The sequence below is a fragment of the Onychomys torridus genome, chromosome 3 (genome assembly GCF_903995425.1).
Source record: "Onychomys torridus chromosome 3, mOncTor1.1, whole genome shotgun sequence".
In the NCBI taxonomy this organism is placed as follows: Eukaryota; Metazoa; Chordata; class Mammalia; order Rodentia; family Cricetidae; genus Onychomys; species Onychomys torridus.
This window is the reverse complement of record NC_050445.1, coordinates 33,353,728-33,368,387: the sequence shown is the minus strand read 5'-3', so window position 1 is coordinate 33,368,387 and position 14,660 is coordinate 33,353,728. Positions and strand designations below refer to the sequence as shown.

The 14,660-nt window shown below is 37.1% G+C and overlaps 1 protein-coding gene across 9 annotated transcripts in view; it reads right to left on the bottom strand.

Annotated features, from left to right (window-relative positions):
- Dgki (diacylglycerol kinase iota) overlaps positions 1 to 14,660 on the bottom strand; it is a 452,799-nt gene that overhangs the window by 45,554 nt on the left and 392,585 nt on the right. For all 9 annotated transcript variants that reach the window (XM_036180454.1, XM_036180458.1, XM_036180455.1 and 6 more), the window contains one exon: positions 9,802 to 9,827. In XM_036180454.1, the coding sequence (XP_036036347.1) occupies positions 9,802 to 9,827 (26 nt within the window). The remainder of the gene's footprint in view (positions 1 to 9,801; positions 9,828 to 14,660) is intronic.

Genomic DNA, 14,660 nt, shown 5'->3' with positions numbered 1-14,660 from the left:
CTACAGTCAACTGCCGAGCATTGAAGTGTCAACTTAGTAGAAATTATAGATGGCCTTCATCTTGGCACCGTGAGATCATCAGTGATGCTGACTGTACCAACATCTATTCAATTCTGCATCCATGTGAATAGGAACAGAGAAAAACATGCATAATGAGAGGAGAAAGTAACGTGAAGTCCTCAGTATTTGTTGATGATGTTACCTATATGGAATTATCTCTCCAGAGAAAGGCCCTTCGTGTAAAGTTTATGAAATTAAAGGTTATCAGGAATCTTGATACAAATACAAGCTTTTAAAAGTCAACCTCACTGCAGTATGCCAGAAAAAATAAACACTTAGAAAACGTAATTTTAAAATCACAACACATGAAGTATCACTAATGATATAAAATGCCTAGAAATATACTGAAGATGATAAAACTATAAAATACTATTGATACCCAATTAAATGTAAAGAGATACAACTAGGAACCGAAGGCTTTTTGCGATAAAGACATTACTCTTCTCCATACTGTTTAACAAACTCATGTGATATTCATGAAAAACATGGAAGATTTATTTGTATTTGTATGTGTGATTTGTGTGCAGGTGACTGTGAAAGCCAGAAGAAGATGCTGGATCTCTTGGGGCTGAAGTTGCATGCAGTTTGATCTAGGTGATATGGAGGCTGGGATCCTAGCTCAGGTCCTCTGAAAGAGCAGCACTCACTCTTAACTACTGAGCCAAGCCATCTCTCCAGACTGTGAAATTTTAATACAGAATATGACAAACTGCTTTTAAATTTTATATAAACAGAAAAGGCTACTATGACTAAGTCCCTCTGAACAAATCTGTAAATTTATCCTCTATCAGACTTTAGGATCTTTAACAGTGACAGAACAATTAAAACAGTGTGGTTTTGGTATAAGACCAGTTGTGCTGGGGTTGGAGGGATGACTCAGCAGTTAAGAATGCTGAGGACCCAGGTTCATTTCCCAGCACCTACCTGGCAACTCACAAGTGTCTAACTCTAGTTCTACAGGATCAGACATCCTCTGTTGTCCTCTGACAGGCACTAGGCTTGAATGTAGTGTGCACAAATACATGAAGACAAAATATTCATGTAAAACATATAAATAAGCCTTTAAAAAAGTAACGGACATATTGCTCAATAAAACAAATGAGAAAATCTATTACAATATTGGCATTTATTTCCTGTGATTAACTAACAGCTATCTAATTAGACTTAAGATCTATGAAATAGGAAGAAATCCATGCCTGGTACTGTAAACCTAGCCAATTACTTGTGGCTGGTGAAATCATGGGCCCTAGAAGAGAACCTATTACTCCTATGTTCTCAAACCAGTATAATATCTGAATGTATTATTTTTTAAGATTTCTTTATTTTTATTATGTATACAGTGTTCTGCCTTTATGTACACTTGCATGCCAGAAGAGGGTACCAGATTCTCATTACAGATGGTTGTGAACTACCATGTGGTTGCTGGGAATTGAACTCAGGACCTCTGGAAGAGCAGCCAGTGCTCTTAACCTCTGAGCCATTTCTCCAGCCCCTCTAAATGCATTCTTAATACTTATCTTTATACCCACAGTTGATTTTAGCTTTCATTCTTCACCAAAGAAACTTCTCTTTGCAACAGAGGGAGACCATTCCAAAAGATCCACAACTGGTCAAAATGCATAGAACAACTGTCTATGGAATGCTCCCCATTGATCTATCCACAACACAATCCCTAAAGCTAAGGAAATATCACAGAAAGGACAGAAAGATTGTAAGAACTAGAGAACTAGGCCATCTTTTGTGAGAGGCAATGTCTTCTGCACCCACAAAAATCTCAATGATACAGTATCCTAAGACCCACACACAATGACAGCACTCACTATGTGCCAACATGGATGAGGGAACTCTACAAAGCCCTACTCCTAGGTGAAGACAATTAGTGATTAGTGAAGGCAATTAGTAGATGCTGAGAGATTCAGTCTTCTACAAGGATGAGTCACTTGATAGGTTATCTCACCTAAGCAGTCAGCTGTAAACACATACAAGTAAATAGACTCAGCAGGTTGTATTTATATTTTATGTGTATGTATGTACATATATACAATGTGTGTATTTATACACACAGATACACACATATATAACAACAATTAAAGAAAGAAGAGGTTATAAATTTGAGAGGAAGTGGGAAGGGACAGGGAGGATTTGGGGGAGAAGGAGGGATGAAAATGATGTAAATATAGTACACATGAATGAAATAACCAACAAAATGAAAAAAAAATATTTATGATAGTAATAATAATTTCTCTGTGACCAGCTGAAAAGTATTCCATGATAACTGAGCCCTTTGATTATAATGTTGTATATAACTTTTTGTTCATATAATTTTATGTCATCTTACCAATCCTATATTTATGTGGGTTGGTTTACAATTTCATCTTTGAATTTTCCATAGTTTTTATTTTAGAGATGTATTTAAGCTGCATGTGTGCTTATAATTTTGCTATGTAAATTAATCTATATCTAATAAAAATCATTCTACTTTTAAAAAGCAGGTAAGAAAATGTAAATTAAAATAAAAAATTAAAAAAGGACAAGACAAGAACAGGCTTTATAAAACAGTGAAGGAAATAGATAATAAATGAAATGGGTGTTCTAACCCGTGAACCCCTCCCGTTATAGGCTACCCACGCTCCAGTACAGGGATACGAACACACTGACGGCACTAAGTGGACCCCATGGACTTTAAAATGAATATATGAATGTCTGAAAGAAAAGACGGTAGAAGGATACTGGAGGAATTGGAGAAGAGTGGGTGGGTTTGATCAAAACACACTATATGTTTATATGAATTCTCAAGCAATAAAAAAACAAAGCAAAAGTGCATCTTTATTTCTTACCAAACCACAAATCAATAAAGAATGCAGCTAGGCTTTTTTCTTATTTTAGAATGTAATAAGGATTTCAACTCTGTGTTACACAAGTCTTTAAAACATCCCAATACATCAACTACAGGAAAATACTAATAATTTGAAATATTTTAAAATAATAAACATCTGTCTATTGGATGAAACCCAAAGGAACTTTCAAAAGTAACCCACAAGCTGAAGAAAATTTATAACAGAGAGAAGGAAAAATGTATCCATAGCATACAAAAATATGTTTTTGGAATCATTAAGATACAGATAACCCAAAGGAAGAGCAGTTGGGCCAATAACAAAATAAAGCATTTCATAGATGAATAAACACAAGTGGCCTATAAATACATGAAAAGATATTCCACAAATTTGTAAATACTAAATACAAAATATGTTCTATCACAAGCTACAAGGTCACACTATCATCAGACTGGCAACTATTTTTTAATCCACTACCGTCAAGCATCAGCTGGGTAGAGCAATGGAGGATCTTTTCCACTGTAGCTGAGAGTGCATGTTTAAAGGACCGCTTACACTATTTACCTGAAAAGCTGGAGATGTGTACAACCTGTCACCCAACTAAGCCATTGCCATTGAGAGGCTTAAACATTAGAGTAATTCTCATACAAGGACACCGGAAGAAGTTGTGAAAAAGGACATCCATAGTGGTAGTATTTTCCCAAACTGAAACTCTGTAGTCTGTATAAGCATTTATTGCTCCAATTTTAGTATATGTGCTGCTGAAGTGAGCACCTGTATAATCATTTATCAGTGGCAGATTATACTTAAATTGCTATGTGTTCATATGGTAGAACATTATGCCACGTGACAAATGAACAAGATAAATATGACACTCATCAAAGGTAAATCACAGAAGTGTATACAATCTGATTTATAAAACCCATGACTGGGAGATTATAGAGCCCTGGGGGGTAATCTATCCCTACTGTCTTGTTAAGTGGTCACACCTTCTACATCTTTATGCTTATACTCACAGATTTAGCTAACTTTGCTGAGAGAAGTTTCTTCTTGCAGTTGGTAGTGGTATATAGAGTCAAGCTGCTGAGTATGAGTGACCATGAGTACTCAGCTGTGGATGGATCATCTCTATCAACCTTTTCCCTTCTCTCTAAGCCTCAGGAGACATTTTGGAAGAAGGGGCAGAAAGGGTGTAAGAGCTGGAGGATGGGAAAGAGAGCTTGGAAATGCAGTGTTCTAGAGACCACATGGAGGCTGCACACAATAGCTCATAGCAGCTGTGGTTACCTACACAAACCTGTGCAAGATCCAGCCAATAAACAAACTATCCTTGATAGGGGAGGGGCTCCAGGAACCCCACCCTTAGCCCTTTAGCAGAGAAGCTGTCCTCAGTTGATGGCATTCTCTAAGGGAGGGAGAGCATGGCTGCTGTTGTGTTGACCATATCTTACTGGATGGCCACATACCCATGGCCAGCACTAATTAACTGCACTCAGGATTATTAATTATATTAACAACAATTTAAAGGAAGAGGACATGAAGTTGGGGGGGGGAATAGTGGAGAGTACTAAGAAGAGCTGGAAGGGGGTAGTAGTGAGTGGGTATGCTCAAAACACATTGTATAAGTGCATGAAAATTTCAAAGAGCAAATAAAATGTTATTTTAAAAAATTCAAAGGTTCATACCAAATCACAGAAAAATATGCAGCCTGATTGACCTTGCAAAGATTTAAAATGGGCAAAACTGTATTACACATGTATGTATATATAATCACACATAAATTCACATGTGGGGTATGCATAGATGTAGTAAAATAAAAAAGAAATGATATGACTGACGAGGAAAACACAATTACTCTGAAAAGTTGGAGAAGTTAATATAGTCAGAAAGGCAGATAACCTGAAGCTCTCAAGTTATGTATGTTTTAATTTTTTAATCTGGGAAATGGTTCACAATGGTTGCTTTAGTTATTATTTGAAGTAAGCAGCTAGATTTTTATATATGTTAACTATTTTAGTATATAAATATGTGTTTATATCCATGTTAGAAAAACGATCAAGCCTAATAGCACAGTCCTGGAATCCTAGTTGCTCAGTAGGCTGAGACAGGAGGATTGCAGTTTCATGCCTACCTGGGCTATATAGTCAGTTCAAGGCCAACTTGGGCAAAATAGGATGTAAAAACAGAGGGCAGGAAATACAGTTTGTGGTAGAGTACTTCCCTAGAACACATAGTGCCCCTGCGTTCATTCACAGTACCACACATACAAAGAAAAGAGAAAGGAGTTGCAGACTCATGAGATGGTTTAGCAGGTAGAGAACCCATGGTCCAGCCTGACAACCTGAGTTCAATCCCTGAAACCCACAGAATAGAAGAAAAGAACTGACTCCTGCAAGTTGTTCTCTGGCCTCCGTGTGTGCCTTGCAGCATGCATGCACACATGCACACACATGCATGCACACACACACACACACACACACACACACACACACACACACACACACTAATAATAAATGTAAAATCAAAAACAAAAATCAAAACCCAGAAAAATGAGTTTACAAGGGATAGGTTTTGATATCTCAAAGACTTTTGTACCATATGACAATGTGTATTATTGGCAATACTATGAAGTACAGTCAACTCCAAGCCTGGCCCCCAGATTTGATACTTATGACCACAGTCACTACATTTTACAGATCGGTCACTGCCATCCTTTTCTGCTGTTAACTGTAGCAACACAAAAGAAGTGATCACAGGGGCTGTGTGTGTGTGTGTGTGTGTGTGTGTGTGTGTGTAACAGGGATGGCCACTCAGATGCTGCTGTGGGATCAAGTAGCTTATTGGTGTTCTTTTAAGAATCTAGTGATGCTTTTTATGGTGTACCACTTTTTTTCTTTTGTGAATTCTCTGTTCAGATCCCAGGTCCATTTTTTGAACGAGTAATTTCTTTCTTTTAAAAATTCTCTGATACTCATTTTAGTTCTTTATATATTCTGGATATTAATCCTCTGTCAGATGTACAGCTGGCAAAGATTCTCCCCTATTCTGTACCAGGACAGACATGCATTGGAAAGTGCCCTTCAGTTTGTTCATAGGGGTAGTAGCTCAAAGAACAGCATTCTAAGAGGCTTGGAAAATCAACATGTGCAACCTCCCTGTGGCCTCCAGAAAATCAACATTCGAAAAGAGCAAAAAAAAAAAAAAAAAAAAGGACCCAAGAGCTTAGGGCTTGAGCAGCTGCCTGGACTGGAGAGGTGACTCCAGCAGCAACTGAAATGATGAAGTGTGAGGCACTAAACGGAGAGGAAACTCAGAGGACAGAACCATCAATCACTGCCAGGCTTATCTTCTGACCGACTGGGACTCCAGCTTCCAGATGTTGCATTAAAATGTAATGCTCCCCCTGGGATTCACATGGCAGGCTTTCCCTGAAGCAGCGAGTTCACTCAGCTAACTAATTATGAGAAAATGTGACATCGGTATTTTACTTTTTCTACAGGGACAAATCATTCCCAGCAGGAGGTAGAAGTTGTTATTTTTTATTCAGTTTTCTTTTGTCATTAAAAAGAAATTACTTACACAGCAGTAAATAAAGTCTTGTTAGGGGGAAGGGACTTTCCTTCCCTCTCAATAACTCTGTCAATTTACCTTAATGCTGACAATCATTTCTTTGTTCTCCCAGAAATGTGGTGAAGTTAAAGAAAAAAAAAGGATATTTTGGACATTGAATCTGGCTTTAAATTAACTCTCCCACTTAGTGGCTATGTGGCATCAAGCCAGTTATTTAAGGACTTGTGTCCCCAGTCATAAAGTTAGGATGATGCATGCCCTGTAGGCTGTTAACTATTAATAATGAAATGGGATAATGCAGTTAAAGTGTGTTAGTACAGTTCTGAGTAAGTGCGCAATACATTTTATCTTCTATTCTTGAAGACCCTGATACTGTGTTATGAACATAAAAATAATGTATGTGTCATCTATGCCTGGTGTTGGCTATCTTACATGACCACTCATCCAATCCCAACCTCATACTTTACTTGAAGACTACAAGTCAAATTATGTATTAAACATTTTGTCCTTCCTTGGTCTGATATAAAAATAAAGGTTTCCAGTGAAAAGTTAATGTTTGTAGATAAAGCTAAAAGAAGCAGATTTCTCTCTGATGACCACTATATTTTTAAACTTTTCTTGTGTTTTTTTTTTTTCTGTTGTTGTTCATTGTTTGTTTTGACTAAAAAATAAAAACTCATTAAGTTTTCTATGCCAGCCCCCAAATTGTAACTTTCCTGCCTCTGCCTCTTGAGTAGCTGGGGCTGTATGCTTATGCCAACATGCCTAGCCTCCATGCTATGTGGAGCAAACATCAGCCAATCTACATTTCCTCTCACACTGCCTGGATGGAGGAACATGACAACAAGTGTCTGAGTGTCTGTTGTAACAAACTGAAAGATCATTTCTGCAGAAGATACATAGAGCAGATACAAAAAGCCCCAGTACACAGATGAACAGAGCAAGGAGGAGAGCAGTAGCTGCACCCACATAGTCTCTGAAGGGCACCTGTAAGGATGGGAAATGGCTGAGCTAGGGGACTTTCTAAGTTAGATTTCTCCAAGAATGAGTTCTGTTTCTGAAAGAGCCAAAGGGAGCAGCTGTCACTGAAGGAAGTGGGATTGCTGGTGGACAGGGAACAAAAGAGAACAGTGAGAGGCACAGACTTTTATATTCTGGTTCACAGTCCATTTGCTAATGTGCCTCAATTCTTTTAGAATAAACTGGGAAAACTTGGTTCACCTCTCTTACAGATGCATTGCAATGTTGTTCCAGCAGACGAATGTTATGCAAGAGTGGTGGTGAGACCCTGAAGATGTTTTATGATGGCCACAATATATAGTAATTCCTAAAATGTATAAAGATAAGGAAAGATACAGTATGTACTAGAAAGAAAATCATAGTAATAAAGAAACGTGAAAATATTTCCCTAAGGATGCACAGACTAGTAAATGATGAATAATTCAGCAGCATAGGTAAATCAGCATGCATGCTTAAACTATTTTTTAGAAGTTGCAGGAGACAAAGAAGCATAAATATATAATGCATTTTTTAATTCACCAAAATATAATACTCATCTAATTTTCATAGTAGTTCCTAAACTAATTACATTTAATAGTTATTAAAATACCAAGAGTAAGTTATTTGGGCAGGGACCACCTTTCAGATCTTCAAAGGACCCTCACATATGCCTAGAGATCTCCCCTAACCTGTTAAAAAGTCCTAGTGGATTGCAAAACTTTAATTTAGGATCCCCTACGCCTTGTGAATAGAGGATGTACTCTTATGGATAAGAAGACAAAAGCAACCAGAGGTTACTAAGGGTAAAAATAGTTCAAAATAAAGGCAAACACACATTTCTCATTTCTCATTTGGACATGGAAGCTGAAGGACTTATAAATATACAATCAAAATCCTATTCATACCAGCAACAATCAGCAAAATAGCATGTGATAACGATTTACCATTAGGTGGCTGATTACCTAATTCCCACTTAATGGGCCTTGAACATAATTTTCCCTACAATTCTTCAGAGAACATGGTACAACTTCGTTCCAATATTAGGACAGATTTCATAATGTAGCAGCAGGAGAGTTGGCCTAAAACTCCCTCTCCATTTCCTTAATTCATTCACTTAATAAATACATTTTTAATGTTTGCTTTTTGTTGGACACTATATCAAAAGAAATTCAGTCTCAAGAGCCAGCAAAGGAAAGCATCAGACTAGTGTGTTCTGCTTAGGGAAACATATGTCACCATAAGTGGACCAGAAAGCTTCCACAAAAGGTGAAAAAAGGTGAGCAGAAATCATCTACATGACAAGAAGGAAGAGGCATTTCCTTCTAGGGAATAGCAAGAATAAAAGCAGGAGGTGCAATAAATAGATAAAAATTTAAAAAGGCGGGAGAGACCAAAACTAGATACAGAGTCATGTGCTTGGAGTGAGGGCTATTGACAGGCAAATGGGAAAACAGAGACTAGAGCAATAAGCAGTAGAGGAAGATGGAGATCCCATCCTTAGAGCCTACTAGACCTTGTTTAAAATGCAGTATTAAAAAGCCAACCACAATTTTTGATCTGTTGCAAAGTGTCCATGCTATATGTGCAAGGAGCTATATACACTCAGGAAACTGGACAGCGGTAATCTACAGGTGTGGGTTATGTTTATGGGATAATCTCAAAAGTCCAAGAAAGAGAGACATCAACAAGCCCTCAGCTAAACCTGAATACCAATATTTGTGAAGAATCGTCCTATGATATGATGAACCCATTACAACCAGCTGACAAACAATTTTGAGAATAAGCGATCAAAGGTTAGAGATGACATAATTAGATGTTTTGTCCTTTGAGTGATGCAGCTGTCTCTTAGAATAACTCACCCTCACTTGCCGAGAAGCTCCATTTCAGATTTAAGGCACTCTGCCAATGGCTGTGCAGAGATGTGGCCTCACTGTCTGGAAGAGACTTGGGCGGTAGCTCCTATGATACCTCCTCATTGTAGAGGTGAAAATCAGACTCACAGAAAATACATGCTTATGTAAAAAATTATGTGACTATTCTGATGGTTGGACGGAACCAAGAAGAAGACATTAAACGTCATAATGCCTGTCAACCAAAATGGCTACAATGGATTTGAAAATAATACCAACTATCAAACTCGGCTTCTGTGGATCATGTTTTTAAAAGTGTTTAAAAAACACTTTTAAAACTATTTATTTATTATTAGTTTAAAAAAAAAAACTACAGGGTCAACATCTTAGAGAGACTTTCTTAATAATTTTCTGCTCTGACAGTGATGTATAAGGACCAGGGATAAATTTTGAGTGTATAATTTAGTATAAAAATGACATATTCTTACCATGATCTTCTGAAGAGACTGGTGACCTAAAAAAGATAATATAAACATGGTAAATATTTTATAAACAATAATGATAACAATTAGTATAAATAATTTTACAGAAATTATATAGTGAAAATTCAGTTAAGGTGGGGCTGGAAAGATGGTTCAGTGGTTAAGAGCACTTGCTGTTCCTGCAGAGGACCCAGGTTTGGTTCCCAGCATCCTCATGGTAGCTCACAGCCATCCTTAAACCTAGTTCCAGGTGATCTGACGCACCTTATGGCCTCCATGGATACCAAGCACACACATGATACACATACATACATTCAGGCGAAACACTCAAACACAAAAAATAAAAAAATAATTTTTAAACGTCAGTTAAGGAGAAACTGAGTAGAGTAGGTGATATGATTAATGTACTTGTTAAAAGGCACATTCTAGTTAATACAATTTCCATATTATCTGGATTGATTGAGTAATATTATGGGTTACTATAGTGACAGCAGCTTAGGCATGGTGTCACAGGGCTGCAATAAATTTAATTAAATCTGAACTACCTAGAAAGAATGAGAATGCATTGAAATGTTATCAAACATCTAGAACAAATGCCAGGAACACAAATGTGGGCTAAATTGTATGCACAAAGGAACATGCTTAGATATTTTTTAAATGGAACAGAAGTAAAAATGAATGTACCATTATCATTATTTTTTGTTTCCATTCTTCATAGAATTTAATGTTTGTATGAGCTTAAGACAGATCTGTGTGATGGCCTAATATCACCAAATCTATGATAATCAGAATGAGGCAAAAAACTGTTGGAGCCTCACAAATTTAATAAACCAATAACTTCTATATATCGTCTGTAAGTTTAGCTTCAATTATAATAGTTTTCAAATGGAACATCATGTCAACCATAAAAATACTTCCCCCTCAGTTGACACCCATGTGAGATATCTTGAAAATGAGCAATACCATCTTGAATATAAAGTATTGACTGGTGAGGAACATATGTTGTAGAATTCTTGGAAGCTAGAAGGTAAAAGGAGGAAATCCCATGCTTCCTCTAGATATGCTGTATCCTTTTCTCTTAAAAGCTGGTCCATCACAATCATTAGGGTGGCAACCCATGACAAGTGAAGATGTTGGCAAATGTAGCTAAGTAATCTATCATTGATATTCCTGAGACACGAGAGAGAAATATTAAAGATGTACCAGTTGCTGAAGCAATGGTAACAACTTGAGGATGCAACTGCTTCCCTTGATCTACTGATGAGCAATATGGCTTTTGATTACATGAGTACACGGCAATGGTTGCACACACGGTAGTAATGGAAAGAAAATGTAAACATCCATTAGTGCAAAGTGCTAACCCATTTCAGGCTCATGAGCCTTTTCAAGTAGAATTTTGCACATGAAAGAGAGAGTCCCAAGATTTGATGGGAAAAATGAGTGTCCAAGGGGCAAATAAAGTAGATGAATGATGAGCAGAAATTGACAAATGACTAACCCAAGAAACAGTTAGCCTCCCCTGTTGGAATTGATTTATGTGCCTTTTAAAGTTCCCAGATTTTGTGCTGTCCACACACTGGTCTTTGTAGGTAATTACCTCCTGGCAATGCAGAAACACATCATAGTTAGAAAAAGCAGGATATTGCTTCACAGTTGTTGAATTGAATGGATTTCAGTACTGCCAGGCTGGTATTCAGAATCAGATACATTCAGGAAAACTGTCGGCTTCTGAGCTATCTAGGAGAAAGGGAGCCTTGGAATGAGCACCCTCAAAGCCAAAAGATGCCCAAGACATCAAGCAATAGGGATATCTACATCTGTCTTAGCAAGGAAAAACTAAGTGGGGAGTGTGTTGAATAGAAGGTAAAATTGGAATTCAAAGGTGATTCTAAAGAACATAGATTGGAAACAGCATACACTAATGAAGTTGCCTGAGGCATGAAAAGTGAATAAGTAACAAAAGAACATCTTCACTTCTCAATTTATTTTTTATGAAAAGTAAAGCAAAAACATATTTATAATTAATTTCTGATAGAGACTTAGAACAAAGAGAAACCCATGCCCATGGCCTCTTGCAAGTCTCAGGTGGGAGCTTCAGAGTCTTTTGTCTTTCTGCAAAGCACTGAATACTAAATCTGAAAAAGTCCAGATGGCTCCATGAGAGTCCCATGGGAATGCATTCCGAAGTATGTCCAGGCAGCGAGGATGAACTATCCATTTCAGAGTGTTTTGCAAGGATTAGTCATGTTGAATTTCTGTGACTGAATGTCTCCCACACTCCTGGACGTGTGGAATTTGAAGACATATGGAGTATTTCAACCCTCACTCAGCCTTTCACCTTTCACTGCACAACATCACTAGATTACACTACTGAGACAAGCACATCATCCATTTAGGCTGGAAATGGGCATACAAAGTTTCACAGAACTCGGCTCAAGAGAGAAGAAGTATCCACAATGAGCAGTATAAACAGTTCTTTTTAAACTAGAGGTTGAATCCCAGAGATGGATCATCTTTCTATAGCTGAGTCTGACAGCTGAGGCACACAGGAGAGCTCTCCACTTACTCCCCTACATGCCTGAGCGACATGGGCCTCAACTTGTTCCAATTCCCTTCCATGTATGCGATCTTAGATCTAGAAACTACCTTCACAACGTGAACTATTACTAATTACTTACGAACTCAACAATGTAGAAGCCCTCTCTATATTTTCCTAATCACTGATCCTTATTATAATCTACAGAATATATATGTTTTTGTTATGCTTTATTGAGTACTTGGGACTATTTACATTCTTATTTCATTCAAATTCAGGAAATTGAAAAAAAATAAGATCTAAACCAAAATAATTCAAAGACTACACTTAAAATTTAATATTCTGTTTTATCAAACCTAAATTGTTATCATTCATACTAGAGTCTTTTAATTCATATTGATTTAATGAATGAGTCAAGACCCCAAATGTTTATCTCATATGAAGACATGAAGAAACAAAGGATAATATTAGAAAATTCATAATCTAGTGAAGAATAAAAAAATCCCTGCTTATAACATAGTAACATAACATAGAAAAATAAATGCTTATACCACAGTGAAAAGTATAACAATAAAGAAATATGTAGGAAGTAAAAGGTTAACAATGCAGAGAGATCAGTCATGTCCTCAAGAATAAAACAAACTCAAAAGGTCAAAACCATCTTGCCCCAGCTTTACAAGATTAATAAGAGCTCATTAAGTAAGTGAGAGAAAATTCTAGACAGAAGCAATAGGTACATAAAACAGCCAGAACTGAAATTTCATAGACGTTATCAGAAACATAAATAACTCAGTACTTCTGAAATGCAAAGGGATGATAAAACCCATGACTGGGGGAGTTGGGGCCATTCCATATGGAGCCTATAAATCTATTTTCAAGTGTCTAGATTTACTTTCTAAAATAAATACCAAAAACATGTTTGAAAGTCACATGCTCTGGTTTCCATTTTTGAATGTTCTAGAGAGAACAAAGAGAAGATAAACTCAGAGGTTCCTGTTAAGCTTCCGTGTCAAGAAGGAAGAATAAAAATGTCTGTTTCTCCATTCTCTTTGAAACCCATGAAAAATAACGGGGAGGATGGAAACCAGTAAAAACATCTTTTAATAATCTAAATGTTTATAAGCTAAACCACCATATAACAAGAGTCACCAAATATAGTAAAAGCTGGACTACATTTCAGGAGAATAGTCATGATTTTAAAACGCTATAAAGACACAGCTACATCATATACCACAAAGCCAGGGCAGAAAGCCCTCCTCTGAACTGAGATGTCCTGCTTTTGAGACCTTGGATCAAACCCCAGAGGACAGTCCTCACCAAAAAGCATCTGAAAATGAACAATGCAAAGTCAACCCTCCTGAAATTATCTACCCCAAGCCAGAAGTTGTGGGAAGAACTTACCCAGTGAAAATATCACAAGTAATCAAAAAGCCACCATAGATCCACCAAAAATAAAAAATAAAAAATGTCAGCCCAACATACTAAAAAGATGAGGACATGAAGTTACAGATGGTTACTGAATTTGCATGATTTCAAAAATGGAAAAAGTGAACAGAGTGGTGAGTTGGGAGGGAAACAGAGCCTTTGAGAATTACAGAAAGGAATGTAATGACCAGGAAATCCATGGGGGCAGAAGAGAGCATAGGCTTGCCTGGCCTTTAACCGGTGCATTAGAGAGAGAGAAGAGCCTACCTGTTGCCACAGTAAAGAGAAAAGTAGCATAAGAGGTAAATAATTTAGAATGTCAAAACATGAAACACTTTTAAAAGTGTTCCACCATTTTTCTGATAATTTTTATTTTAGTTTATATTTAAGTTAGTGCAGAAACAAAAGATGTTCAGATTCTTAAAGCGATTTATTAAAAAGTAAACATGCATTGAAGGCAGTTTTAGGCAATATCTCTAGATGTCTTAGGGGCTGAGTTTATTCTCTAGAGTAGGGGGCTTTCTACAGAAAAGTGTAACTGTACAAAATTGATAGAAGAAAGTGGAAAAGGCACAATACAGAGAAAGGCATGCCATGTTCATGGCAATACAAGTTGAGCTACTTGTTAAATACAGTACCAAGGTTATCTTTACATATATTGTAAACACTGTCCTAAAATTAATATAGAATCAAAAAGGACCTCAGGAAACTAGGGCAATCTTGATCTAAATGAACAAAGCTGGAGGCATCATACCATCTGACTCTAAAATACACACTGCTCTCTCCTTGACCATGGCTGCATACCCAAGACTGGAGCAACAGCAATCCCAATAGACATGCTAGAATGGAAAGAGAAAAACTTCACCCCCCCCCAAATAAAGAACTACAGGCAATTAGTAACTGC